General features: G+C 51.4%; 11 protein-coding genes across 11 annotated transcripts; 5 read left to right on the plus strand and 6 right to left on the minus strand.

Annotated features, from left to right (window-relative positions):
* Positions 1-386: 386 nt before the first annotated feature.
* EDD37DRAFT_182397 (uncharacterized protein) lies at positions 387-1,751 on the plus strand. Its single transcript, XM_062809977.1, has one exon. It carries the CDS (start codon positions 566-568, stop codon positions 1,697-1,699), a length of 1,134 nt encoding a protein of 377 aa, XP_062665891.1. The 5' UTR covers positions 387-565; the 3' UTR covers positions 1,700-1,751.
* Positions 1,752-1,803: 52 nt separating this feature from the next.
* Positions 1,804-2,437, minus strand: EDD37DRAFT_654113 (uncharacterized protein; the record flags this gene model as incomplete). The annotated part of the gene is made up of 2 exons (XM_062818656.1): positions 1,804-2,235; positions 2,291-2,437. 2 exons carry the CDS (start codon positions 2,435-2,437, stop codon positions 1,804-1,806), a joined length of 579 nt encoding a protein of 192 aa, XP_062665892.1.
* Positions 2,438-5,401: 2,964 nt separating this feature from the next.
* Positions 5,402-7,663, minus strand: EDD37DRAFT_569847 (uncharacterized protein; the record flags this gene model as incomplete). The annotated part of the gene is made up of 1 exon (XM_062814246.1): positions 5,402-7,663. A coding segment is annotated over one exon (2,262 nt), but the record flags the coding sequence as incomplete, so codon positions are not given.
* Positions 7,664-7,906: 243 nt separating this feature from the next.
* EDD37DRAFT_182401 (uncharacterized protein) lies at positions 7,907-8,994 on the minus strand. The gene is made up of 2 exons (XM_062809978.1): positions 8,649-8,994; positions 7,907-8,589 (listed from the first exon to the last, which is right to left on the minus strand). Exons 1-2 carry the CDS (start codon positions 8,732-8,734, stop codon positions 8,151-8,153), a joined length of 525 nt encoding a protein of 174 aa, XP_062665894.1. The 5' UTR covers positions 8,735-8,994; the 3' UTR covers positions 7,907-8,150.
* Positions 8,995-9,419: 425 nt separating this feature from the next.
* On the plus strand, positions 9,420-11,405 carry EDD37DRAFT_570025 (MATE family multidrug resistance protein; the record flags this gene model as incomplete). The annotated part of the gene is made up of 1 exon (XM_062814255.1): positions 9,420-11,405. One exon carries the CDS (start codon positions 9,420-9,422, stop codon positions 11,403-11,405), a length of 1,986 nt encoding a protein of 661 aa, XP_062665895.1.
* A 108-nt stretch (positions 11,406-11,513) lies between these two features.
* On the minus strand, positions 11,514-12,831 carry EDD37DRAFT_641631 (isopentenyl-diphosphate delta-isomerase). Its single transcript, XM_062817320.1, has one exon. The coding sequence runs from the start codon at positions 12,693-12,695 to the stop codon at positions 11,850-11,852; it is 846 nt and encodes a 281-aa protein (XP_062665896.1). The 5' UTR covers positions 12,696-12,831; the 3' UTR covers positions 11,514-11,849.
* Positions 12,832-13,278: 447 nt separating this feature from the next.
* EDD37DRAFT_569875 (inositol-hexakisphosphate kinase) lies at positions 13,279-17,148 on the minus strand (the record flags this gene model as incomplete). Its single annotated transcript, XM_062814247.1, has 1 exon — positions 13,279-17,148. The coding sequence occupies one exon, from the start codon at positions 17,146-17,148 to the stop codon at positions 13,279-13,281; it is 3,870 nt and encodes a 1,289-aa protein (XP_062665897.1).
* A 1,850-nt stretch (positions 17,149-18,998) lies between these two features.
* EDD37DRAFT_596268 (uncharacterized protein) lies at positions 18,999-21,394 on the plus strand (the record flags this gene model as incomplete). Its single annotated transcript, XM_062814583.1, has 2 exons — positions 18,999-20,200; positions 20,264-21,394. The coding sequence occupies exons 1-2, from the start codon at positions 19,052-19,054 to the stop codon at positions 21,392-21,394; spliced, it is 2,280 nt and encodes a 759-aa protein (XP_062665898.1). The 5' UTR covers positions 18,999-19,051.
* Positions 21,395-21,659: 265 nt separating this feature from the next.
* Positions 21,660-22,586, plus strand: EDD37DRAFT_182928 (DRAP deaminase). Its single transcript, XM_062809982.1, has one exon. It carries the CDS (start codon positions 21,924-21,926, stop codon positions 22,470-22,472), a length of 549 nt encoding a protein of 182 aa, XP_062665899.1. The 5' UTR covers positions 21,660-21,923; the 3' UTR covers positions 22,473-22,586.
* Positions 22,587-23,130: 544 nt separating this feature from the next.
* On the plus strand, positions 23,131-24,228 carry EDD37DRAFT_641635 (mitochondrial outer membrane translocase complex, subunit Tom22). Its single transcript, XM_062817321.1, has 2 exons — positions 23,131-23,374; positions 23,430-24,228. The coding sequence occupies exons 1-2, from the start codon at positions 23,269-23,271 to the stop codon at positions 23,789-23,791; spliced, it is 468 nt and encodes a 155-aa protein (XP_062665900.1). The 5' UTR covers positions 23,131-23,268; the 3' UTR covers positions 23,792-24,228.
* EDD37DRAFT_182820 (uncharacterized protein) lies at positions 24,129-27,006 on the minus strand. Its single transcript, XM_062809981.1, has one exon. It carries the CDS (start codon positions 26,652-26,654, stop codon positions 24,402-24,404), a length of 2,253 nt encoding a protein of 750 aa, XP_062665901.1. The 5' UTR covers positions 26,655-27,006; the 3' UTR covers positions 24,129-24,401.
* Positions 27,007-27,562: the final 556 nt, after the last annotated feature.

Raw genomic sequence — 27,562 nt, forward strand, 5'->3', positions numbered from 1 at the left:
GGGAAGCAGCACCGAGTCCCTAACCGAGGCGGCTTTTTCGGGTACGTCGATCCTTCAAGCCCTGTGAGTGCCCCGAAAGATGCTTTACGGCGCATGCTGGTCATCGTGGCTGTGGTCTCAATGAGCCGTACCCCGCACGGCATTTTGAGCCTAGGGAACGTCCGACCAATACATCATCCTCCATTGTGCTTGAGTTTCCAGTCTGTCGTCCGCATTACACGGCTGCGATTTGGTGAGGTTGTTGCTTCAGCGATTTGAATGTTGTTAAGCAAGCAGTCAGCGTTGAAGGATACATGGCAGCAAATTCCTAGCCGAAAGGAAAAGAGGTCTGGCATCTTCGGCCCGGGACGGCTGTTCACTCTCCGCAGGATTGTCTTCAGTGAGGCGGTTAGTGGGTCCATCGGCGACGACGACGACGACGCCGCCACACCTTGCTTGGCACGTTCAATGGCGCCATCGACCACAAGATTGATATCTGGTGATCGACATGATGAATATTGAGCCCTCGAGTTGCTCTAGTCATCGACGCTGAAGTCAGAGACTCTTCCTATCAGGCCAAAGCAACATGACACGCCTCTTCGAGCCTCTGCAAATTGGAGAATGCTCCTTGAAGCATCGCCTCGTCATGGCGCCGATGACGCGTCTAAGGGCGGACGACGAACACGTGCCTCTTGAGATGATGCTGGAATACTATTCACAACGCGCTTGTGTTCCTGGGACTCTCCTCATCACCGAATCTAACTTTATAGCAGCTAGATCTCGTGGGAGGGATGAAAATGCACCAGGGATCTTCATGCAGGCTCAAATCAAACAATGGCGTCGCATTACCAACGAGGTGCATAGGAAAGGATCCTTCATCTTCATGCAGCTCTGGCACGTTGGGAGAGCCGCGAGAAAGAGCGCTCTCGAAAAGGCAGGCCTAGAGATGCTCAGCAGCAGTGCAGTTCCCATTGGTGATGACTACATGACGCCACGACCTATGACCGAAGACGAGATCCAAAACACCATCGACGATTTTGCTCAAGCGGCTCGCAACGCAGTAGAAGCCGGCTTCGATGGTGTCGAAATCCATGGAGCGAACGGCTATTTGATCGATCAATTCATTCAAGACGTATGCAATCAACGAACGGATCGATGGGGAGGGACCATCGAGAACAGATCACGATTTTGTCTCGCCATTGTGCGCGCAGTCTGCGAGGCCATCGGACCCAAACGCACAGCGATTCGCCTCTCACCGTTCAACACATTCCAAGGAATGCGCATGCAGGATCCAATCTTTCAATTCACTCATCTCATCTCCGAACTAAGATCATTCGGCCTCGCGTACCTGCATTTGATCGAGCCTCGCGTTGCCGGGAACGCCGATGTAGATAACAAGGAGAGCCAGGCGGACAACTTGGACTTTGCAAGGGCAGCGTGGCAGAAGTCTAGTCCCATCATCATCGCTGGTGGATATACACCGAAGAATGCTGGTGAAGCTCTCGACACTGTTTTCAAAGACGACGATGTCGCAATCGCATTTGGCAGGTACTTCCTCTCGAATCCTGATCTACCATTCAGAATTGCAAAGAACCTGCCTTTGACACCATATCAACGCGACACATTCTATAAAGTCAAGAGCCCGGACGGCTACACTGACTACCCTTTCTCAGAAGCATGGTTGAATGATCATCCAGAACACATTACGACAAAGAGCTAGATTGGTGACGAGTGTTATAACGGCGCAACTACATTAGATACACTTTCTAGAATCGCGAGCACGGTATAGAGCGACTTATGGCATGTTGCGATATCGACCCCTGGTCACTTCCTCGCATACACAAACAGATGCTCCTCCTCCCAAACATCTTCTTCTTTGCAAATCCCAGCCTGAGCTGCCCGTGGCAGGTACTTACTGTTCTCAACCTTCAGCACCTCAAACTTGGCCGCTTTCATGACTTCAAGCACCTCCTCCGAGCTCAGACTGCTCGCCACAATCGGACGGCCCATCCAGGCTATATCCATGTTCTCGCCACTGATAGGGACCGTAGCGAAGATAAATAGTCCGTCCGGCTTGAGCCACGAGTAGATCTTCGCGATGGACTCCCGAATCTGCTCCTGCGTGACACTCGCAATCATACTGAAGTAGACTGTGATCGCATCATACTGTTTTCCATTGGCGGCTCGAAGTCTTTGATGTCGATCTTCTCGAATGATGCTTCTGGAACGTTGCGAGTCGCAGCACGATATGGCCAGCTGCGGCCATAGAAGAGCAGACTGGACGACCAGTCCCACAGCCAATGTCTAGAACTGAGGCTTGAGGAGGAAGACGCTCGAGAAGCCAGGTGACCGAGGCTCTCTGCGCTGAGCAGTCGGCGAAGGCTGATTCGTAGGCCTGACCAACCGAGTCGAAAAGAGCTTCAGCGTCGAGCCGCTGACTAGATTCTGTGGGCGCCATGGTGGCAATTGTTGGAGATTTTGTATCCGCTCAGTTCACACCTACTCGTTGAAGTTACGTCTGTTTTTGAGTCGGTTTACCAGGAGTTGGTCAGAACACAGGGAACGAGTGTGTTCGACTCGCCTGTGACAATTTTGTATAAGGGGTTGTAAGATAAGGCCTCTATCTCACTCTTGGCCCCTCACGCGAATACGAGCCTCTTCGGCCAAGGCGTTCCTTCATCCGCTGCATTTCTTAGACACAGCAACATCGCTCGTCCTGCAATTGTCAAAGCTAACACAGAATCTAAACACAGCGCGGTATAAGGGATGCCCGAGTGAAAAGGACGAATCCCCTGTTTGTAGGGGGATTGCTGCCTTTGCGCTGAAGTCGACAGCCTAGCATTCTGTAGATCTAGGAGTTCTGCATGAGGTTGGAAGCCTAAAGCCAATTCCGGCAGATCTATTCCTTTCTCCCCTTTTGCTTTCGTCAAAGCCTCCACGGACCCATCTCGACGACTACGGACATAACACCCCGCCATCTTCTATAAAAAATTGAGTGTGCTCTAGTATGGCTACAGTCTGAACGGGTCGAGATGTTTCATCCCCAGAATTCTACTACATAGGCCATACGCGCAATTCGGTTGCCGGGCAAGAGGACTGGAGAAGTGAGGGCAAGAGGGTGAAGCACATCGCCGACACGGATGACGAGAATCCACGTCGATCTGTAACATCCGGTGGGATAGTGTTGACCGCAGCCGAATCGGTCTGTCTCGACAACACATGTCGATGGCTCTTCGCTGACCCTTTCGCGTTCCTGATCCAGCTCCCTATGCTGTCATGATTTGCGGTAAGCCTTGAAAGAGGTAGAACAGAAGATCTTCACTGCAGAAGGAATACTTGTGGGAAGGCTAGGGAGGCTTGCCCCATACCTGAACAAGAGAGTGCAAGTAGCAGTGCCACTTCACGTAAGACATTGCCATCGTCATGGCGGCTGGGTTCTTCTCGTCCCACATGAGAGCGAGACTGAAAGGTATGTAAACACGTGGAATACCTCCATGGCGAGACGTTCATCTCCAAGTCGAAAGCAACGAGACAGCTTCATCCCGATCAGCCTTTGACTTTCCATTTTCAAGTGCTTTTTCCTTTCCATAAACTCTTCACTCCCTTGAAGCATTCAACCTTCATTAACACCATCCATATGATAACCTCAACAACCTTCAACATCGCTCTCGTGGCTGTGGCCGTCAGCGCTGTTCCCCAGCAGAGCGTTAAGCGTGGCAACTCCTGGGGAACTGGTGGTAAGCCTTCTGCTGGATACGATACCGCTGAGGATTTCTGCGAGTCTCCGATGACCCTTGAATGCTGCTCAGATGTCCTTGCCGGCGCCGTTGATCTGCCTGATGCAACCTGCCTGGGGGTATGTCTTGCCCTTCCTGAAGCCTTTTCAGTGATGCTGACACACGATGAAACAACAAACGTACAGGCTGAAGCTCAGATCACATACGCGGTTCGGTACTGCCCAACTGGATATGCGCCACTTTGCTGTACTGTCATTGTGAGTTTGTTGAGGCAACAACCATTCGCTGATGGGAGCTAATCTACCCTCCAGGCCGATAATGACCAGATTGGCACAGGATGCGGCCTTCCCACCCAGGTCGCGGAGCCGGCTCAATAGAAGCCTGAGATGTTGTTATTGTCAAAGTGTGAACGTACTGCTGGTCAGGTACAATGACTGCTCCGTAGTGCGGTATGATCGGAGGAACATGCTTGACTGTTCCAGATATAATGATGATGGCTTCACTGGGCGGTATCTGTCGGTCAAGATATAGTCTGATCAGACAACCACCCTTTGTAAAGTTGCGACTCTGCCATAGCGCAAGGCGATCAATTGGGTTGCAGCTTCAGACGACGAGAGGGCAGGGGACCTGCTGCGTTTGCGTTTCAACCTGTCCAACTTATTCCTCCATAGACCATAATGTTTCAACTCCCAATCCACTCTGGTCGTGATGATATGTGAACCATTGTAAGGACTAGAAACTTCTAATGAAGCTCCAGATTCGCCCAGATGAATAGCCGGGAAGGGGGGGAGGCTTAGTAATATCGAACTGCACTCCGGCGTTCCGCCGGGCTGTAAATGAGTTGTCAGAAGATCAACGTCTTGCTTATGATCCATCATGTCTGCCACGCGAAGCTTTTCCATGATTTGCCAATCGAGTAGAGGTGTAGTAGAAAGCGGAAATCGTCCTCGCTTCCAGCATTCTTCTAGCTCGCGCAGCTCTGGTGTTCGCCCGGCTACCATATAGAATGCGAGTCCCATTTCAAAGCGATGGGCTTTCAATTTTTGCCGCAGACTTTGCAGTCCTAGGGACCAATTATATACTTTCCACTCGTCTCCGTACAATCCTAAATTAGTCGTGGCTCCGAGTTCGTCATCCAGCATTTTAGTAAATCTTCCGTGTCCAAACATGCAAAGATAGGTTGAGGTTGCGTGTGTGGTAGGATCAGCCCTACGGACCAGGCTACGATAGCCTCGGCCGGAGATATGGGCCTCCTTGAGCACAAACCCGTCTTTCATAGCCTTGTTGACGAAAATGACCACGTTGTTGACACGCCTTGTAATGCATTTCATATCTGACACACTTAGGCCGACCATCCAGGGATGTTGGAAGAGTATATCAAGCGCGTCGCACTGTGGCGACGATAGGGCTCCAGTCTGAATGACATGGTAGTACAGGAAAACAAGCCAGGACTCTAGTATCCTCTTTCCCTTCGCGAAGTCAAACGCTTGACCGTCAGGATAGGAAACATCGACAATGTGCTTCAGGTGTAAAAACACGTACTCGTGAAAATATGCAATACCGTGGTCGGCGAACAGCCCGAAAGGGACAGCCAGGGGCTTACAAAGCATCGCTGTGAGATCCTCGATTGCAATACTGCCATCTTCTCTAGGTGTCGGTAAAGGTTGACGTAGCTCCTTGACATTGAAGTAACGCACGCAAGCGGCCAGTATACGTTCGTGAGCATGGCGTAGAAATGAGAAGCCCGAAGTTGATTGTATTACCACCGTTGCTTTATTGGGATTCAGGAAGAACTCTCTGAATGACTCATGGATGACTTGAACGACAACTTCGCCACCAACAGATATCGATTCGAAGAGACCTCCCGAGACATCCGTCACATACTTTCGAAAACGCTTGGGGTTGAACGCATTCACAACGTTGCCGTCCAGGAGCGACAGTGGATGCTCCTCAGCAGTAAAAGCTAGGGCGACATGAAGTTCATAAAGCTTGAGTGGACGGAAGGCACACATCACCCATGGTGCCATGGCCGAGAATGAACAACGGCGTTCTGGCTCCATACTCACCAGTGTCTCTTCAAACAGGCCTTCGAGAGTAGGCGGGACTCTCTGCAGGAGGTTTCTCATTTGCTCTTCCGTGAGTCCTTGGTCATGAGCCTTCAAGAGGCGCCGAACCATAAACAGCACCCAGAAGAATATGCCGCCAGCTTTTTTAACTATTCCCTCTTGCAATTCAACACGGAGACCATCATACCGAAGGTTGAGCTCCTGCGAGACATAGCAGCAAATATCTGAAGAATTGTGATTCTCCACAAAGATCTCCTGGACGGGCACGAGGCGGAGACTGATATGAGGGTAGTGCCGACTGGACAGACATATTTTGACAGTAACGCCATTCGAGGTCGCAGCTGCGGAGCTGTTCTCAAAGTCTCTGACCACCTTCCTCACTTCGTACTCTTCACACTCGTCCATCGCATCGATGAAAATGTACAGCGGGATTGCCAGTGGCTGCGAGATTGCCGTGTGGAAGAAGTTGGAAATCTCAGAGATCTGCCAGGTCACTTTCTCGCCAGGATGCTGCTCCTCCTTTTCGAGGAAACGAGGCAGAAATTGTGCCATTGCAACCTTCGATCTTTGTAGAAGCTGGAAGAGCAGAGTCCGATAGAGACCGAGGGTAGATTTCTCAAGCAGGGCGCCACGTGCATTAAAAAAGAAACTGAGACAGAGAGTGCCATTTGTGTGCGCATTCTGTTCGTGCTCCTGCGCGATTCGCTTTAGCAAGGTGGACTTTCCAGAGCCTGGTTTCCCCTTGATCCAGAGAAAGTTGTCATCCTTGAACTCGCCACGCCCATCAATACTATTCCAGCGTTGATAACGGCGATCATGGAAAAGCCATTCGCAGGTCTGCGGACTCGGCTCATCAATATTGGCCTTCCTGGCACCGATCTCGGCAAATGATAATGACTTGAGGCAATCAGTCCCCATTTGTCCCAGTCTCTTTTCTTCCAGCTCACTAGCTCTCAGTTTGGCTGTTCGGTCAAGTTCAGAAGATTGGATGTCTCCAACCCACCGTCGAAGCTCACCCAGGACACTGACAAAGCCAGGGTCTTCTGCAGCATGGAATCGGACCATATCCCTATGATTTGCATGAATCGAGATCGCATTATAGCCCGGCAACGTGGCGGACGTCCTGTCCACGATTTTACCGACCAATGGCATAGGTTGTGACTCCCAAAAGCATGTGATATTCAGTGATCGCTGCTTTGAAGCTAGATCCCGCAACATGGAGACAAAGTCGTTTTGAATGCGGTGGAGTACTTCCGAGCTAGCCTGCAGAACTGAGAGGAGGTCTGTATTCGTAGATTTGAAAACGCCGAGTGCCTTTGCCGATAGTCTCGCCCAAGATGCTAGATCAGAACCAGCATGTGGAGTACCCAGGAAAGCGATGGCCGCAGTCGAATCGAAGACAGCTCGCAGATGAGCGTCGGCATTGTTCCTTGAGTGTAAAATAGCGTCCTTACAAACAAGCCCTCCAAGACTGTGGGCGACAAAAAACAAAGGTCTGGAAGACGCCTGTGGTGATTGTCGGCACAACGTCAAGGCGTTCAAAAGGTCGAGCGAATGATCCATGAGCTGGTTGGTCACGGCTTTGCCCTTTCGAACAATATAAGCGTCGTATCCGAACGTCAATATCCTCGCACTTGGCAAGTGATTTGGCAGGATTGCTTGTGGCCACGATTGAAGGGCCGCTTCATGGGTCCATGTCCGTTCTCGGTCGCCTGTGAGGCCATGAATGAAGACAATGTCGACATCAGCATATCCAGGATCATACCAGACCTTGATACCATGAGGTAAGGTGGAATTTCCTCCGTCGGGTGCGTCCAAAGTGGGACGGGTTTTCGTCAGGAGTGTCAGCTTCCTGTGATGGGTTTTGTCGAGGCGGTCCATGTCAACATATCCAGAATTTTCTTGAGCCTAGATTACCAAGCAAATACAACACATGTTGAACCGCACGTCGTGTTTGAGCTCGACACCATCGTAGAGAATTTTTGTTCGGGTTGGACTGGATCTCGATATCTCGCTAACCAAAGGTGCTGCGCATGTCGACAACCGAGATGAGGCTGAGCAGAACAAGATTGCGGGGTCTTCAATGCCCCTCCTTGTGAAAGCCTGGAGAATTTGCAGTATGACTGGACAGAAAAGGATAGGCTTGTAGGATCAATAGCCGAGCCAATTGCAAGCATGAGCAGGAAGTGGCGCGCCTTACCATGAGAGACCTACGAGGCAGACTCGATACGAGAACGTGTAGCAAGGCTGAGGATATCTCGACCCACTGATGTCGGTTGATTCGTGTGCACCTTTTGGCTTACCAGGATAGTGAGTAAATGCACCAGGGAGTCGACACAGAACAGTACGTTTTGTATGAACCTGGAATTCACCTCCTACTTCTCGAGGCCTGAGCTTCGGCACCCAGAAACAATGCACATGCCGCTACGATCGCTGTCGCGACGACTCCGAAGACGAGCTGGGTCTTGATGCCAGACTGCACCAGTGCTCGTCTTCCGGCATACTTCGTCACAGTGCGCATGTAGTTGGCCATGCCACTTGAGAGGCAGGCAAGCGACAACACCCAGAAGATTATGCCCAGGGGCCGGGACATTCTCTGTTCGAGGGCACTAGGTTGGTGTTTGAGATGAAAATTGACGAAAATGGCGACGGCGACAACGGCCATGTAGACAGCTAGTCTTAGCCAGGAAAGGAAAGTTCGTTCATTGGCACAATGGTCTCTTGCGTCGGAGGATGTGTTTGAGAACAATAAGGGAGCCCAAAATGGGCGGAGTAGAAAAAGCCGAATTGGGTTTGAAGGATGAGTTCTAAGTAGAAGACGCGACTTAGTAATCATGAACCGCCGTACAAGCGGGACAGGACTCACTCATCGATATTGATAGTGGCAGAGAATGGATTGTAGAGTGGATGCCAATCATCGTTGGCGGTGTCCGGAGGTGCTGGTGTGGCCATGGCGGACAAGAGCGAGATGTAGTGAGGGTAGATGAACGAGAGGACGTGATTAAAAATGATGTCGTATGATAGACATTCAGGTTAGCGAAGTGGTGTGATCGACGTTGAATTGGCACAATGGAAGAAAGTGAGGTCGTCGTCAAACCAATCCAGCGATTGCCAGTTGGAGCACGCCGGCCGTCAAAAATTCGGTTTAGGAAACAACACGCTCTACGTCAAAGAGACCTCTTCGGAGTAGTCCGTGATTTGTTCGATACGAGAGGTTCTTACTGTGTAAATGATGGAGCAGGAAAAGCTGGCGACAGCATAGGAATGTTTTCTGACTTCTCGTTGGCCTTTCCAATCACCTAAGCACGCCTAAAGCGCCTAAAGGAAGCTTACGAGGAGGACCCCGGCACCCGATGTGGCTAATCCAACCGATGATCGAAACCCTCCACCAACAGCGCCGACTAACGTAAACCATTCGAAGCGAGCTTTATCTCTAAACAATATCCTCCCACGCTGCTCCCCAACAAGACGGATGACAAGAAGCAATTCGGTCTCTGGCATTAAAATAAAACCAGCATCCCGAACCCCACCGCGAGGAATCTCACCAACGTCCATCTCCTCACGTTCTGAGCATGCAAGTATTCCTCATCGAGAAATAGCCGACGTCGTGCAACAAGCCCCCTCCAACTGTCCCAAGATGGCCGGACGCAAGGACAGCAACACTCTCGAGCGAGTCACCAGTCTCACCAGCCGCGTCTTTCACAATTCTCTACCCAACCCGTCACCTATAGCGCAAGCATCTTTAGCCCGAGACATCGAAGAAGATACCGACGACGAGGAAGCCGCAGAATCAGACTCCGACTCTGAAGGCTCAACGCTGCGACCGTCCACATCGGTCCCAAATGCCTATTCTTTCGCTGGGTCCTATCGTCGACCCAGCATCGCCGGAGCTGGAAATCGAGCCACCATCCTTCCACGGCGAATTACCGAACACGAAAGATTGTCCAGAGAAGAAAGAGAACGAGCACTAGAAGAGGAAAGAAGTTTGCTGCGAGACAACAACATCATTCCGCCCAAACACCCTCAAACCGATGAAGGCGGCCGGAAGAAGAGTATTTTCGGCAGCTACCTTGGAATCCCAGGCGGCAACCGCAAGGTCTCCCAGGATGAGGAGTCCACACCAGCCCTAGATGGCGGACTGGGCGTCGCATCCGAAGCCTCTCCTCTGCTTGGCGATCCAACACTCCCTTATGGCGGCCAAGCCGACGCGAAGAACATTGAGGCAAAATGGGAAGAAGCAGTCGCTGCTGGCATGATTCACACCACTTGGCAACGCGAAGCCAAGGTCATTGCCCGATACTCTGCACCACTGATGGTGACATTCCTTCTCCAGTACTCTTTGACAGTGGCCAGCATATTCACAGTCGGACATATTGGCACTGTCGAACTCGGAGCCGTCAGTCTCGCCTCCATGTCTGCGAACATCACAGGCTATGCCATCTATCAAGGCCTGGCAACCTCGCTTGACACACTATGCGCCCAGGCTTATGGCTCCGGACGCAAGAAGCTCGTCGGTCTACAAATGCAACGCATGATCTTCTTCCTATGGGCCATCACAATTCCAATCGCCGTCGTCTGGCTATTTGCCGAGAGCATCCTGCTCAGAATTGTCCCCGAACCCGAGGTTGCCAGACTTGCCGGTCTATATCTCAAGATTGTTCTAATTGGTGCACCGGGTTATGCGGCTTTCGAAGCCGGCAAGCGATACGCACAAGCGCAAGGTCTCTTCTCCGCTGCGCTTTACGTACTTCTCTTCTGCGCCCCCTTGAATGCCTTGATGAATTGGCTGTTTGTGTGGAGATTCGGAATGGGATTTGCTGGTGCGCCTCTCGCTGTCGCCATCACGGACAACCTCCTTCCGCTCGGTCTGTTCATCTACGTACGTTTCGTCTCCAAGTCTGGCATGTCGTGCTGGAACGGCTTCACCAAGAAAGCTTTGCAAAATTGGGTCCCCATGATCAAGCTTGCGTTACCTGGTGTGCTCATGATCGAGGCTGAAGTTCTGGCTTTTGAAGTCCTAACATTTGCCGCCTCTTATTTTGGAACGACGGTGCTGGCGGCACAATCTGTGGTTGCCACACTCACGTCCATCACATTCCAAATTCCATTCCCTCTGTCCATTGCAGGCTCAACCCGTGTGGCCAATCTCATCGGCGCCACTCTCGCCGATGCCGCCAAGGTCAGCACAAAGGTTACCTTCTCCGCCGCTGTGGTCGTTGGTGTTTTCAACGTGACCCTCCTGTCCGCGTTGAGGTCTTATATACCTCGGCTTTTCACCTCGGACCCAGAGGTCATCCGCATTGTGGCCGAGATTTTACCTCTGTGCGCTGCATTCCAGCTCTTCGACGCACTGGCTGCAGCGTGCAATGGTATTCTTCGTGGTTTGGGACGGCAAGAGTTCGGTGGCTATGTTCAACTCTTTTGCTACTACGTCTTCGCTTTGCCGCTTAGTTTTGGTCTCGCCTTCGGCAAGGACTGGGGTCTTTGGGGTCTCTGGACAGGTGTGGCCCTGGCGTTGGGTCTTGTTGCACTGATCGAGTTTACATATCTCATGCGGACTGACTGGCAGCGTAGCGTGGAGGAGGCGAGACAGAGAAATCAAGAGGGCGGTGCCAACATGTGAAAAATTTGAAAAAGCATATTAATGAAGAAATTTATGATTGTGGTTACAGGACGTACAGGACCAGTTCAGCACGATATCGAATTACAATATAGACAATGTTCGAGACATGTTCAGTATCCTCATAGAGTGCACACCTTTCCCTCTCAACCTCGAAATACGTGGTCAGTCCCCCTACAACGACTCAGGGGCATCCTTTCCTTAGACGAGCACACAACGCATCACATTTTCCTGCCATCACGTCTTCGAATAACATGCTTGTAATATTGGGTATCGTATTTTCCAGCCCCATTAACAGTCCCCTACGCCTGCGCTTTCAAACACCCCCTTTCCTCCAGCGTAGCCGACCATCGACTCACGAACGAGCAAATGCCTCGACCTGACCACCTAGGTATTTACCATCAACCACTTTCATCGACCTTTCAACGAGTCTGTCATGTTATGTTTTTACATCCTCCTAATCTCCTTCTCCCCCGTAACCTCCGCCAGCCGTCCCTGCACCAACTTCTCCCACCACTCAAACAACATGCCCTCACAAATCAGTCGAAACCAAGGCGTATACTTCAACGCCTTATCCTTCCCACTCTGCTCCTCCACGTCCCTAAACATGCCCCTCAACTCATCCGGACTCACCCACCTCGTGTCCTGCACCTCATTCTTATTCGCCTCCGTCGTGACATCCGCCTCGACAAACAAGATATAATCAATCTCATGCTCGCCCCAATGCCCATCGCTCGGCGCAAGGTAATGTATCCGTGTCAAATACTCGAATTTCTCCAACGGGACCTGCTCGGCCTTGATGCCCAGCTCATGGCCCAATTTTCTGATCGCCGCTCTCTTCGCGCCGAGGACATTACTCTCCAGATCGCCCCGGCCTGCTTCCTGTGGGTGCGCAAGAGGGTGGCTACAGCATGTATTCGTCCACATATCAGGGAATGTAATCTTTTCCGAGGCCCGCTGCTGTAACAATAACTTCTTCGTTTCGGGGTGGAATAGGAAAACTGAGAACGCCCGGTGGAGTAGTCCCCGGTTGATGTTGGACATCAAATGGCATGTCTTTTTCGACCCGTACCCGATCGGCATGTCGTTGTTGTCTAGCACGATACACTGTTCGTCCATGAGCCGGATTTGTTCTTCGTCGTAGCCGGCTAACAGGTCCTCCTCTGACGAATCTGACTTGGAGCTGGAGGAAGAGCCCTCGGTCGCATTGGGCGCCAGCTCGTCGCCGATGAGGCGGGTGTGGATTTCGGGGAAGAGCGTCGTGACATTGTCACGGGTTATAGTTGTTGTCATGTTGGGCGGTCGTGAAAGCGAAGGTGGTATTCGAATGTCAAGCAAGGTCAGTCGCAGGATAGATAAAGAGCGTGTTGGAACAGCAAAAGCAATCCAGAAGAGGCGCAATGGCAAATGTGGAGGGCACTTTTCTGTCGATCGAAGAGCAGTGCAGTCTAGTCCTTGCGGTGAAGTTGGAAAACTGCGGATCACGTGCCAGGGGTGAATCGGCGGCCAGAACAGGTGCCGAGGTGGGCCGATACTGCACCGCTCCATGCCAGGTGCATGTGTTGATACGAGGTCACTTACCAGGTACCCTGGGGATGAACTGGGGTCTCTCTTTACATGACTGTTGTTTACAATACTACTACTACCCAGGTACGTAGTGTAAGAGCTCAGAACGCCTCCAACGACAACCTGAAACCTGGCCATCTTGTGACCCTGACGACAATGGTCAATTGCCTACCAGCCGTTGGGACACCCTGTGTTCATACACACATGCCTGTGTTGAAAGATGAACACCATACTCCTCGCTAAAGGACTCAGCACACAAAAAGATTCTGGATTGCTCCGTCATAGTCTTTACCCTTGCCTGTTCAACCCGCTATACACTGACTTCTCCCTCTTCTTCGACTGCCACCTCAGCACTAGAAGTCGGCAGCTCCTTGGAAAAGTCGTTGGTGTCATTGGTCAACTCCTCCCTCCCATTTATTTCCTTGAGATCGTTGTTCTTGATATCGCTCAAGATGTGTTCAAAATAAGCTTTCAAGGTCCTCAGACCTCGCAGGTAACCTCGATCAATGTCCTTTGGATGAGCTGGCGGAGCCTGAGCATTTGGCGGAAGTTCATCCTCACCAGTCACACAATTGGCAAAGTCCACGATCTTAATATCGATTGGTGGAGGCCACTTCTTGCCCTCCTTTTTCTTCAGTTGAGCAATGTCGTGACCATTTCTTGCCGCTTCTTCAGCCTCACGAGACCTGTGTGGTTCGGCATCGTAAAGCAACAGCAAAGAGCTGGCATAAAGTCGGTAGCCAGGTAACCGCCTTACCATATTCTCCAGTTTTTCCAACTTGTGCAAAATCGTCGGAATGTGTCGTGCCACACTCGCATAGCTGATGCCGTCGTACAAAAACCTGACAAGTGCGTCACGGAACTCACGTCCAGCCTTGAGATCACGACCATAGTATTTATCCTCGTAGGACACCTTCTGAGCCTTTGCGTCAAACGTTTGCATGCCACAAATCCGAACACCAAGTTGTTGTGATGTCGTCATTTTGCATTTCCGGCGTTGAGACTCCATCTTCTTTTTGGTGGCTTCAACCCCATATTGCCTCGTGCCCATCTTGAGATCCAGCACACAAGGGCGCCCCATACCACTGGTGAGATCTTCCAACAGAATGAAGTATGCCACTCGATCCCCAGCGGCCGCCGATTGAGCCTCCTTCGGATTGGCGGGGATTAGACTCCCATCAGACCGTTGTCTCGATTTGCGGATAGCAAGTGGTGGGCTATCAGATTTTGCCTCAATGCTCACTGCCTCACTGGCGGCACTGGGTGCTTCTGATGTTCTCAGGCTCTTGCCGAAGCTGTCAGATTGTCGCTCCTGATCCATGGCGAAAACGTCAGTTCCTGTATCTGGACCAACATCAGTTGAGTAAGCTTCATTCTCGAAATACTCCAGGTCGGGATTTCCTTTGTCATTGACCGACTGACGTCTACGTCGAAGGCCCATCCCAGAGTGACGCCGCTTGACGAATGATTTGTTTTCGGTACTTGAAGCATTGGATATGTCGCTCCCAGTAGTCTTGACTTGCTCCAGGGTGTATTTGTAGTCCTCATATACAGATGCTGAAGACGAGTACAAGCTGTCTGACGAGTTCTGGCTGGTTTGTGATGGAATTTTGTTCTGCCACGTCACGTGTAAAGTGTCATTATCTGTGCCCGGTTTCTCAGGTTGCTCCTTTACCTCCTTGACTATGCCACCCTCCGTGGGCGGCAGCGAGTTCACAGAGAGGTTGCTTCTCTTGCGACTAGCATGGTTACCCCGCAGTCGAGGCACTGTACTGTGGTTATGGAGATGGCGTCGAAAGTATTGGACTGGAGGAGGTCCAAAGACTTCCCGGAGAACTTTATCTCTCAGACCTTCATTAACAGAGGTGTTGCCCCAGCTGATCGAGTGTTCAGGCATTGAAGGACGGGTAGGAGATTTGGGTTGTTGAAGCTCATCATGAACCTGGGCAGATGACAGGTCAAAGTCCTTGCTGCGCCGTCGTCCATGGTTCGGATCGGCGCTTCGAGGTCGCTCCGGTAAGTCAAAATAATTCGAGGGGACAATGTGTTTGTTTTGTTCCAAAATGACCTGAGGAATTGTGCCGATTTGCTGCGAGTGGCTGACAATGCGTGGTTGCTCGCACGTTTGGGAGATCTTGGCAACATCAGATCCGGTCGTTTGCTGAGCCTCAGGTTGCTGCGATTCCGATCGATTTGAATCCTTGGCCCCAACCTCATCGTTAGCTAGCGACTCGGAGTTCTGCGACTGTTTTGACCCCTTGGAGAAAGTGACGTTCAGTACTCCAATATATCTGGGAAGAAATTTGAGCATGTCAGGGTGTCTCTGCTCGATTCGTTCATAAAACTCATTCTCCCGGTTGTTCAGCTGTTTACAGACTGCTCGTCGTGAAAACCGAAAAATCGTTGAGTGGCCGCCGACCTGGTGTCTGTATGGCTCGAGCACGACCTTTGCTCTGGTGTGCGATGCGCGCGTTTCGCTGGGCTTCCTGATGAGTGTGCTTCTTTGTGTTGGAGTCGTCGACATATCGTCCGTCTGACTTGTCAAACCATATTCATCTCCAGATTCAAATTCTGATTCTGAAGCGCTGACCACGGCGCTGGCTGGGATTTCCTCAACTGGCGAAAGAGCTGGAGTGGGCGGATTCGCCCTCTCTTCATCGACAGGCCGGTAATTTCCGTGGAAGATCTTTTTCTCGTTCTTGGATACTACTGAAATGTCAATGTGTTCAGTACCCACCGCCGTGTCAACGGCTGCCTCAGGGGCAGAAGCAGTGTCGATGGCAGGGATGCGAGCTTGAATTCTGGCGGTGAGCTCGCCTGGAGATGTGAAGCGTTCGATCTCTTCCGGTGACGGGCCTGGATGAGGATAGTAGACAGCAGCAGAAATATGCTCTTCCTCATCTTCCCGCCGGCCTTTGTTGGGTTCGTCGGAATATCCATTTATGTGAGCATTTTGCCGCTGGGCGCCCTCTCCTTTGTCCGACGTGGTCTTCCTCTTATGAGCTCCTTTTATCTCTTCCAGCAAGTTTGCAGGCATATGTGGATGTTGGGTCAGGTCCTGTTGGCGAAAATATGGGTCATGGTGCAACACAAACGGAGTGTCACCTTCAGTCTCGGGAAGTCCTTCTTGTACGTCCTCATCTGGGAGTGATGGAATAGCAGGAACGACATCAAAGGATTCTTTGGAACCTCTTCGACCAGTCCGAAGGGTAATGATATCTTGGTCGCCAGGAGTGGTGGGCCGAGAAGAAGGCTTGGACGGCACTCTGCTCGCTGCGAGTTGCCGACTCAGCTCGCCGACAACAGACAGGGTTTGAGACTCGGAGCGAGGATCGAATATGCCCATCATATGGCTGGCCTTCCTGCTTCGAGCTGTTCCACTTGTCTCTGGATTCTTAACAGTTGCTTCAATACTCTTGTCAACATGTTGCCGACCCCGGCTAACACTTCGTTCCGTACGAGGGCCTTGTTTGAATGCCGCCCGCATGGATCCACCCCTTTCGGAGGGGCCGTGGCCAGTCTCATCATGTTCAGACGTATCTGGGACGTCCGGGGCTGTGTTGGGACGCTGCTCATATTTGTGACCGATTCCTTGTTCAGCGCCGACATCCTGTTCCTCCATAGGTTGAACCGTGACATGGAATTTCTTGACCCACGGATGTCCCTCTGACGCGATCCTTCTAATACCATGTATTGTACCTGTAGAAGGGCGAGAAGTGTTCTCAGAAGAGTCCGACCTTTTCAACCATTCGAAATTTCCGGGGGATTGAGGGCGAGTGACTGGAAAGGACTCTGGTGGAGAAAGAGTTCGAGCTACCATGGTCGACATTGTGCCCGGTGCCTTCCGCGATGACTTGGGATATGACGACTGGTGGGTTATTGTCTCTGCTGGAGAGGAAGGATCGCTTGGGGGAGATACATAGTGGTCGGCAAAAATGCTGTCTCTCTCGGACAAGGGAGGTGTCTTCCCACCCCAGTCGGCTACCCGTGTAGTATTGTATAACGGGCTTCTGCCATGGTTCTTCTGCGTCCCCTTCGTCCCCCGTGAGATTGAGATCGGTTTCGAGCTCGACGAGGGACTTGTTGAGGTTGAAGAGGAAGTAGAGTCATGGCGGAGACTCTGTCCATTTACCGTCGAGGCTTGCGCGGACGGTCTTCCGGCGGGAACGCTACTGGACATGGGGAGGACATTTGGCAAGGAGCTGGGAGGCAGGGATTGCTTCGGGCGTGGAATGATGATTCGCTAGGAGTGGTCGGTCTTGGAGGGGTGGAAGGTGAGAGCCGAAGAAATAAGCAATAACGCCAGGGCGACGCAGAGAATGTCGACGTGCTACAAAGCAGGATTGGAGGAGGTACAGTAGTATTCGGAAGGAGGCGGTCAAGGCGTGGAAAGATTGATCGAGTGGGCGAATATCAGGCACGTGGAGCAGTGAGAGGCTCGGTGTCGAGAGTTGAGATGATTCGGTGAAAGGAGTGTTTTGAATGGTTGATCGACAAAGATGCGCACGGCTATCGATGTCGTTGTTGGGTCCTCGATTGGGGGTCAATTGACACTTCCGTTTATTCACAATTTCTCTGTGAATGCGACTGGACACTCGATGTCCGGATGGTGGCGACCGTTGAGCAGGGGAGATTGGTGAAGAAACGGCCCAGCGCAGTCTGAAGTGGGAGAGAGAGACGGGAAGAATCAATCCTTGTGCGACAATGACATAGTTGCCTTTATTGCAGTGCGAAAAAATGGATTTCCGCGACAGCGACTATCTGCGATATGCACTGCAAAGGGCTTTTCCGTTGCTAGTTTACACTTCCGGCCATCGACCTCCTAGCAGAATATCTTTTGATCTCAGGCTCCTATTATTGTTGATCAGTGTGTTTCTTCGCCTTTGAGGATCCCTACACCGTTCTTCTCGAAAGAACAATATCCCCTGGCAAAGCCGTTTGGCAACATGGCAGGGATCCGCGGCTTTTCCCACCTCAACCGACTGGTTCTCGGACCAATCCCTACACGCTATCTTTGCACGTTTCGTTGATGCATATATGACACTATAACTGCCGCGTTGCGGAAGAAACAGTCCGCATACACCGTTGACCACGATCTAGTCGAGCCACGTATCTCGGGCCGCTGTTGTGGCACGATGAACCCGTCTGCACCGATCCAGTCTTGGGCGTCCGTTGAGGCTGAGGATCGGCTCCACGAAGACATGGGTGTACACATCCAAAAAATGATATGAAACAGGAGGATCGTGGAAGTGGCGATCATACCTTCGGATGCTTACCATGGGTTTCGCCTACAGTAGGGCGCTGTCAGGGAATGCAAAGTCCGCAGACTGACAAGCTTGCACCTGCATTGGTTTGACTTGGACTGTCCAACTGATGAGACAAGACCATCACGCTGTCGATGGTTTCGCCCACAGTCCACACTGTGACCGTACTTTCGGAACCCTTCGCGTCTGCGGACAGACAATAGTCTCCGGAGACAAGGTCCCAAGCAGGCTTTCAGACTGACACAGCAGCCGACAAGTTGCAACCGATTCCATGGATATGCGCTGCTCGATTCGCCTTGTTTGGAATTGTTCCTGCACATCTTTTGTGTCTCCTGCTGAGGCCTGGATCCAGGTGCCAGTTCAGGGGTATGGTCAAAGTTGCAGTCTGGTCAGCAAGAGAAAGGTAGATGCTGGCAAGCGCGTGTAAGCTTCGTGGAGGTGTTGAACTGGTCTACTGTGCGATGCGGCATCTTTCCTTCCTTCGTTGATTCGAACTGCTTCCTCCAGCGACAGATGCGTCCAGAAACCGGACTTGCTTTGGAGGACGTTCAAAGGCTACATACCGTAAACCTTGACGAGTTCAACATCCTCGTAATGTAGCCGTCTCCCACGGTCATAGGCTATGCCGTGGTAAGTAAGATGTTGCTCTGCTCAGCTTGCCCGGATACTGAAGACCGTCACGTGGATTTGCGTTTCTTATGTAATCACCTTTTATTGTCATTTACGCGTCTTCTCGCGTCTTCGCCTCCCAGACTGTTGTTCTTGCAAGACACCAAAACATTATGTCATGACCAATGTGTACAAATCGTAAACTGATCGATGGCGCCTGAAATCGCGGACTCGGACGCTGAGTCAGATTCTCACTCACCTGTGAAACAGATGGTGGCAACTGGTAATGCCGATGGAGGTGTTGACCCAAGTCAGGTCTTACTGTCAAGATACGACTTCGACCAATTTCTAGATCCTACTCAGAGACTCTCATCAAACTCACCAAGTCATGTGAACGGCGCGCCGACAGCGAGCGAATTATTGGCAGGACTACCCAGCGACAGTTCTGATGTTCTGATGGGCAAGCGATCGAGCGAAATCTCGCCCGTAGCGCAAGGAAAGAAACGAGCCCACAGTGAATTACAGAAGAGCTCGGGGAGATTACAACATGATGAATTTGCGCAAGTCTCGGCCTCGAAAAGGACGAAAACATATGCTCACTCATCCAAGTCTCGGGGTGGTGCCTTGAAGGACATCGACTTGTTCAATCCTACCGGCGAGCCCTCGCTAGCCGCCAGTACCAACAGTCAGAATATAGCAGTTCAGTCAACAGATGGACTAAGCCAGAACCTTTTCAACTCATTGCCAAATGCTGGTCCATCAATCAATCTCCTTGACCATTCACTATCGAGTTCGACACATCGACTAACTACGTCCACGGCTTCAATGGGACAGTATGAATCAATCAATCTGGACTTTCGTGGCACGAATCAAGGACTCGACATTCATACCAATCCCTTTGGCTCCCTGAGTCAAGCATCCATTGTAGCTGAAGGTGACAACAGCGTCACTATCATGCAGACAGACGCTCAGCAGACAATGACCCAGCAACAGGCCATTCCATCCATCTCAACGGATGAGCTTCTCCCACATCAGGCACTTTCTGCCCTATTTCAGTCTTCTCCCACACGACCCTCGTTCGTGGATCCTTCCGTGATCATGCAAAATGATGGGGTTGGGATCGGCCCAGCACCAATCGATGACTTTAGATCAGGAGTTGCGATGGCGACCATACTTGAACAACCAGAGCCTATCGATACTGTCGTCGAGAAGCCTCAGCCTAAGAAACGCGGACGGAAGCCAAAGAACCCCCGGATATCTTCCGAGTCTCCGGCTCCTGGCGCCTTGAACGACATGGACGAGTTTGCGTTGCCAGATCTGCCACACGTAAGCAGAACAAGGCAGGGCACTGTCGACTCGGTATCCCAAGCATCTGAGACATCGGCCACAAATCTTTCATCGAAGAAGCGAAAGAGCGGGAAGTCTAAACAAGTCATGGGAGAAGCTGGACAGGAAGCACCCGCCGAAGAATCGCCGGTAAAACAACCAACAAGTGAGCTGCATCTCAGTGATGAAGCGATGATTGGTTTGCCGAAAGACAACTACAAGCCGCGCCCTAGCCGATCCAGGTCCAAGAAAGTTGCTGAGGAAGAAGCCGTCTCGGTACACGAAACCGAACAACAAACTCCTGCCAGAAACGAAATTGTAGATTTCGAGGAACCAGCTGAACAGACTCCTGCCGGTGGATCCGCCAAATCCAGTACAAAGAAAGGTCGGAAGAGCAAGGTGAAGCGGGCGAAAACGTCTGCGGCTGCGTTGCTCAAAACGGCTGAACCGATGCTCAGTGAGGGAGAAGAAGACGTTGTTTGGATGGACACCAAGCCGACCCCTGTCAAATTGGACCTGCCTCCCGATCTAAGCGTGCTCAAGAAGGAGACGGAGTTGATGGAGAATCACGAGAGCACAGAGGGCAAGGAAACCCAAGGTCTTAACACGTTTGTAAACGAGACGGAAAGCAAAGTAACTGTTGAGATCCCTACGGAGGTTAAGGACGTTGGGGTGGCACCGAAGAAGAGAGGACGGAAACCCAAAAAGCTCCAGCCACTCCCACAGGTAGAAGTCCAAGAAGATAAAGAGGAGGAGATGGAAGAGGCCAGACCAGCTTTAGCCGACAAGTCTACGAATCTGACGAGCGATCATCAACGAGAGAACGTCTACAGAGAGCCGAAAGCACCCACAATGTCACCTCTATCTGAAGCTCCCTCTCGGCTGGCATCGCCCGAGAAGGAAAATGTACTTCAGATGGCTGTTGTCGTCACGCCGTCAAAAGGTTCGATTGCGGACGAGGGGCCTATGACGCATTCTCCTATCAAGGCATCCAATTCGTCAAGCGGCAAGAAAACAACGTACCGTGTTGGACTGTCACGACGGCAGCACATTCCCAGCCTCTTGCGCAAGGTGCAAAGGGACAAAGCGCCTCCGAAGATCGTGGTTCGGAAAGAAAAGGAGAAGAAGAAGAAAGGTGTCGACAACGGTAGTGATGACGAGAAGGATGGTCTGGCGGGTGGCGAGATGAGAGGGGCTGATGGGATGCTCGTGGAATGGGACTTTTGAATGCGGTCCAGTGCAGTACCTTGGGACTGAGGATCCTGATTACGACGGTATGATATTATTGACGCACGCATGAGCCTTTATATTAGATGTGCACCACTTGCAATACACAGTTTCTCGGGTAGTGACCCAGACACTGGATTTCGCCGCAACGACAGTGCGGTCTTGAATCGTTAACGCAGACGGAAGGTCGGCTCTGTGAAGCTGTATTCACGACTTCGGCTAGGGAATGCCTATTGTATCGAGCAGGCAGCGGACTGGTTGTTGTTACCATAGCTTCGAAGTTAAGTATGGAAAGAGCATTCAACAGGGCTTATACTATTACTCCTTCTACTTCTGACCTTCACAGCTCCTGCCATGAGCGTCGTGTTTCAACGACTCCCTGCATCAGTCGACTTCCCACCTTTCTGTTTCGCAGACTAGTCTTGCATGTATGCTAAACCCAAGAGATCATCCACTACTCCTCGACGAGAGGTTCAGGCATCCTTAAACACCCAATCGATCACTTGCGGCAAAGTTCATCGAATTCAATATGGACACAGCGTCCTCTCATTCTACCATCGCCCGGGACGATCACAAGGCGTTCATGGAGTACGCACTCGAACAAGCCTGTCTTTCACCTCCAGCTCCAACCAAGTTCAACGTCGGAGCTGTCCTTGTCAATGGCGACACAGGCAAGATCCTCTCGACCGGATATACCTCTGAACTGCTCTCCGAGCTACCTTCCGATGGTGGCACAATACATGCGGAACACTGTTGCATCATCAAAGTTGCAGAGAGTCACGACATCCCCGAACAGAAAGTAGGGGACGTCTTGCCGACCAACACCGTTCTTTATACCACGATGGAACCTTGCAATGAACGATTGAGTGGCTCAAGGTCGTGTGTGGACAGGTTACTGGAACTCAAAGACTCCATCAGAGTTGTGTACTTTGGCATATCTGAGCCTGGAATTCTGGTGCTCTCGGACGATGGCAGGAAAAGACTGGAAGACGCTGGTATTGAAGTCAGACAGATGGACAGTATGCAAGAGCAAATTCTGGCGGTCACGACTGGAGGGCGACAACTGTGGCATCAGTGAGTATCGCGGGTCCCATGATGATGTGACATTACACCACGAACATGGGTAAACGAGGGCGTTGATTGCCGTATCCTGAGAACGAAATGCAGATTGGTGCGAGAATGAGATGGATCTTAGGGAGGTGGTATTGATAAATCCCTGGGTTGATAGGACTTGCATTCTTCCAAACCGTGCTCAAGTGCAGCTTTTTGATGTAATGAAGTCTGAGGCTTGTGTCCATTGAACGAATGTATCCCACTGGTACGACTAGACCACATTTCGTTGTGCCAAACCCATGCGAAGAGCCCAAGTGTACTGCTGCTGTAAAGCCTCTGTCTGTGGAACTGGACCGGAGTATTAAATTATTCCAATTTATTCGTCGTCTCAGCGTCAATACTACTGACACCACTTGGGTTGTAGACACATTCGCCACCAAATATGTGATCCCCCTGCGACTTTTGAAGGACGTCGCTCAGTTTCCAAACCATTTAGACTGCCAAATATTCAGGGTGGTTGTCATCGTTAAGCCGAAAGTTGAAAGTCGTGGAATGGTTCGAGGCCGTATCCGAAAGTAGGAGCAAGGCTGAGATGTTTGTCACGTTTGCTAACTGAGCCAAGACGAGGCTGGCTCTTTTCAAAAAGTCTCGACGCAATGCTGCAGGTTCCGGTTGCAAGAGCTTCACGACTTCAGCATTTCAACATCTTCCCACACGCAAGACCTTTCCGTGTTGTAAGCGCAAATTACTCCATCACAGAGTGAACAGTATCGACTAGCAATCAAAACACACCAACTTCGAACACAACATTCTCCGCGAAAATGGTCAAGCTCGAAGTCCTCGAAGACGAGCACTTCGTCAACAAGCCCGAAGCCACCACCGACGGTGAACTTCTTGTTGATGATGACGAAGACTACACTGATACCGGTACGTCCATGCGTGCTTGTCCACCTGGGCAAATACTGATGAATGGTGTATTTAGACTCCGAGGTCTCCGACGACGCCGCCTCGGAATCCGGCGACATTGACGAAAGCCTGTACGACCGCATCATCGCCCTGCGCGACATCATCCCTCCTAAAGCCCGTGCGCGGATCTCGAGCGTGACTTCCAGCGTAGTCTCCGCGACGTCGACGACCGTCAACTACTCCGGAAAGGGCCTGTGGGTGCTCGCGACGAGTGTGCTTTTGCTTGGTATCCCGTACGCGCTTGCGTTGGGTGAGGAGCAGCAGTTCCTGGAGCAGGAGAGACAACAGCAGATGATGGCCGAGGGTGCTGCTGGGTTGATCCAGAGTGGGAGTGGGGGTGCGGAACAGCAGCAAGGGCAGACTAAGGCTTCGTTGTAAGATATCTTTGCTGGGCAACATGAGCATGAGCATGGGCATGATTGTGCGCATACACATCCGCATGACATCTGACTCGGGACCGGGTTGGCTATGTCTTCTGGAGCGGCTATCCCTGCTTGTATCAAAGTATGGTCTGGGATGATTGTGTAGGAGTATGTGGAGGAGAGTGCGGTGTCTGCGGCTGCTGATCGTGGAAGGCCGTGACGCAGAACCGGTGCAGGAAGAGAGGTAGGATATGTACGATATGGAGGAAACACACAACAACACATGAGTCGAAGTCGGGATTCAGGACAGGACTTGGTTTGACCGGGACCGCAGCCTTCGATGACCGATTACAGAGAGCAATGGATTCTCACGATCTCGTCTCTACCCTACAAGAATTTTAATGTCTGTGCAAGCACGGAATCAAAACTTTTAGGAATGAACAGAAAGACCCATCATTATCTGTCCATGTTTGCGTATTGGCTACGTGGCTGTGAATTGTGCAGAGCACGTCAGCCCACTTCCATGTCGTCCCTGCTACATCTCTTTCAAGCATCCTGTCTAAATAGCCAAAATGTGCATGGCAAATTATCCAGAACATGCAGCCTCATGACCTCCCAAGGACGGCTCAGTCTCCCTCAGAATCCGAATCTGCCGCTTTCGTAACGCGGTACCTGTCCCCAGACCACTCTCTGACCAGCCCATTCGCCGTCGATCTGATCGCGCCAACACGTCCCTTGGAGCGTCCGCCCTTCTTCTCAAAGTCCTCCATACCCAATCGCGCATCATTCAAATCATTCTCAAAATCCTTCCACATCTCACCAATGACGCCTATCTCTTCCATGCTGTCGACAACGTTTTCGGCTTCCTTTTCCCGCTTCTTCTTGTTCATTTTGTCGCGCGCTACGATAGCATCGGCCGACAACACACCTTGTTCCTCGAGGTATGCCATAAGAGATTCGTTCAAATGATACTTCCAGTGCGTTAATTTGTGGCCCATCTCCGCATTCGCTGCGCAGAAACGACCTAGGTAGTAACGTCGATGGACAGAAGGGAGAATGTGGCCATTCTCATCATATGACGGTCCATCATCGTGGCTTTCTTCATCTTCGTCGTCAGAAGTGTCTACAGGCTCAAGCGTCTTCTTGTAATACGGCTCGCCGGAGAAAACAAACTCGTACCGCGCAGGATGGTTGGTTCGATTGCATGCATCGCAGGTACGCATATTGTCCTCATCCATACCAGGTAGTGCCACCACTTTCATACCTGGTCGTGCGAGGATTGCTCTCTTGAAGTCACTGCCCCAAGCGGAAGATATCAGTCTGCTACCTGCTTGTGCTTTGACTTGATCTTCGAGACGGTCAAATGCTAGACTGAACACTTCGTCATCGCGGGAGAAGGCTGGAGCAATTTTGTTTTTGACTAGCCACTCGATAATGTGAGGGAAGAGATCTCGTGGTTTCGAAGATGCAAAAGAGGTGAATTGTAGTGGCATATCCGGATGAGGTCGGCCGAATCGTCCAGTTGCTGAGTCTTCTTCGATGATAAAGTCATCCTCCTCCTCCTGGACTGATTCTTGTACGGATTCTTGATCTGTGTCGACAGAGGAATGGACACTGAGAATCTCTTCGTGCGGCCTTCCAATGTAATTGATATCCACACCTTCTGATTCTTCCTCTTCCTCTTCGTCATCCGAATCCACTACTCGAGGAACCTTTTCACCCGCGCGTCGTCGTCTGAGGAGGTCAAAATGCTCTCGCGCTTTGTCCCGCTGAGTTGTGACCGGCCCACCTCTCGTACGCGTCTTTCGTGCACCGTCATCATGATCCGAATCTTGTAGGTCCTGCAGATCCTCTTCCAGCTCTACCTGCTCCTGCTCCGCCTGCCGGCGAGATTCTCGTGAGGATTTGTGCGATCGGGACAATTTACGAGCGTAGCGACTATTTGCTGTAGCTCGATCGTGTTCCTCGAGCGAGACGTACTCGATGTCCTCATCACCTACAACAAAGTCGTCCTCATAATTCTTTCTCCGAGACTTATTTGTAGGGATTGATGGGACGTCCTCGTCAGAAACATAGCGAACATGATCATCACTAACGACAAATGGGTCATCGGTCACAGCTTTGGATTTCCGCCGACGCGACGTCGGCATCGAAGCTAGTATCTTGTCATCCTCGTCGCTGGTCTCGGCAGAACCAAGGTCAGACATTGTAGTTGTAGGGCGTGGTGGGGTAGCAATTTCAACGGAAACAACGCTTTGAGGAGACTGAGATTGTGACCGGGCAGACTGCGGTGATGACCTTCTTCGCCGTCTTCCAGACCGTCTGGCCGCAGGCGAATCCTCAGGCTCTATTGCTAACTCATGTAATTGTGACGATGTTCCAGAGTGGAACCGGGCCGACCGTCGTGGTGGCGGAGAGCTGGTGAGGTTGGTCGAGGTTTTGTGAGGGGACAGTCTTCGTCTCTTGCTGGCCGACTGTATGAGATCGTCTTCATTCGAATCGTCTTCTTCGACTACATTGACCGACCGGACCGGGGTAGGGGAGGACAACAGCGAAGCCTGCGCATTCCCTTGGTCTGGGAGTGTGAGTGCATCCCAGGCAGAGAGTGATTGTGCAAACCTACTCTCATCGCGACCTCGAATCTGAGATGATGGTTCTGGCGTTGGAAGCATATCGACCTCGTCCGCTTCTTTATCTACCTCTCGACGGGATCCTTTTGCTCCATGATATCTCACACTCGCCAATCGGTCTTGCACAGCCGGACTGTATTTCTCTTTCGCTGGAGAAGAGGAAGGCAGAGGCGACAATTGCAGGGTGGTCTGTTTCTTGCGATTACGCACTGAGCGTCTTGGGGCAGTAGGTCTCGATCGATTAGCCATGATTGCGACTGTGATGGTGATGGATCAGAAGCAGGTAGATCGAGAGCTGCGATCAAGAAAATACATCAATAGGCTGTGGCGGTAGCTGCTTGAAAGCAGCCAAATGGCAACTTCTCATCCCTCAATCATGTTTCATTGTCGCAAGTGTACTACCATGGCGCCTCCGAGTTACTCAAAGGCGACTTTGTCAGCAAATATCAGGCACGACAAGGCTACAAGGATTGCCTGAGGCAGCACAAACGCGTAGTCATGTGTACCCAGGTAAGCGACACGCTCTCACGTGAAGTCTTTCGGTACGATTCCGAACTAAGTGTGGCTGGAAAGAAACGAGGAGAAAAAAGGGGAGCGAAACACCAGCCACATTTGTCCCCAACCAGGTCAACCAAGTCCAAAGCTGTCTTCTGACTGGCGGAACAATTATCCTAAGACCATCTAGATTCTTGTTGGCCCGCCCTCAATTCTAACGTCATTCCTTGCCGGGAGAGTTCATCAGGATGTGAAGATCGATTCTCGATCACCATTGACTAGCATGATTGGACCGAGATTGATGATGACGACGACGGCAGGATCAGCTTCGGTCGAAACTCATCGAGCATTCTTTTTTCCATTGGGGTCGTGGCCTGAGATGAGACGCGTTCCTGCTAAAAAGTCAAAGAGCGGGCTGCATAACCATTGGCCCTTGCACATATGCGTCAGTGGCTTGGATGCCATTTTCTACGGTAGAGAAAGGGGAATGTTCCGAGGTGGAGGTGGGAACATGCGCATTGAATGGCTGTGGCTGTTCTTGTTGTCTCACTGTTGCCTCGTGCGCAGGTTGTACCACAGCAGAGTTGAGGCTGGAGGCGGCTGGAGTTGGAAATTCAACCTGCAAAGATCTGGGTCGAGGTGGCTGTTTTTGTCAAGGGATT

Source organism: Exophiala viscosa, assembly GCF_022695815.1.
Source record: "Exophiala viscosa unplaced genomic scaffold EDD37scaffold_14, whole genome shotgun sequence".
Lineage (NCBI taxonomy): Eukaryota > Fungi > Ascomycota > Eurotiomycetes > Chaetothyriales > Herpotrichiellaceae > Exophiala > Exophiala viscosa.

Coding starts and splice junctions, on each gene's coding strand:
- EDD37DRAFT_182397 (XM_062809977.1), top strand. CDS start 566: ATGACACGCCTCTTCGAGCCTCTGCAAATTGGAGAATGCTCCTTGAAG.
- EDD37DRAFT_182401 (XM_062809978.1), bottom strand. CDS start 8,734: ATGGCCACACCAGCACCTCCGGACACCGCCAACGATGATTGGCATCCA. Junction 8,590..8,648: donor GCCACTATCAATATCGATGA/GTGAGTCCTGTC, acceptor TCTTCTACTTAG/AACTCATCCTTCAAACCCAA.
- EDD37DRAFT_641631 (XM_062817320.1), bottom strand. CDS start 12,695: ATGACAACAACTATAACCCGTGACAATGTCACGACGCTCTTCCCCGAA.
- EDD37DRAFT_182928 (XM_062809982.1), top strand. CDS start 21,924: ATGGACACAGCGTCCTCTCATTCTACCATCGCCCGGGACGATCACAAG.
- EDD37DRAFT_641635 (XM_062817321.1), top strand. CDS start 23,269: ATGGTCAAGCTCGAAGTCCTCGAAGACGAGCACTTCGTCAACAAGCCC. Junction 23,375..23,429: donor CGAAGACTACACTGATACCG/GTACGTCCATGC, acceptor TGGTGTATTTAG/ACTCCGAGGTCTCCGACGAC.
- EDD37DRAFT_182820 (XM_062809981.1), bottom strand. CDS start 26,654: ATGGCTAATCGATCGAGACCTACTGCCCCAAGACGCTCAGTGCGTAAT.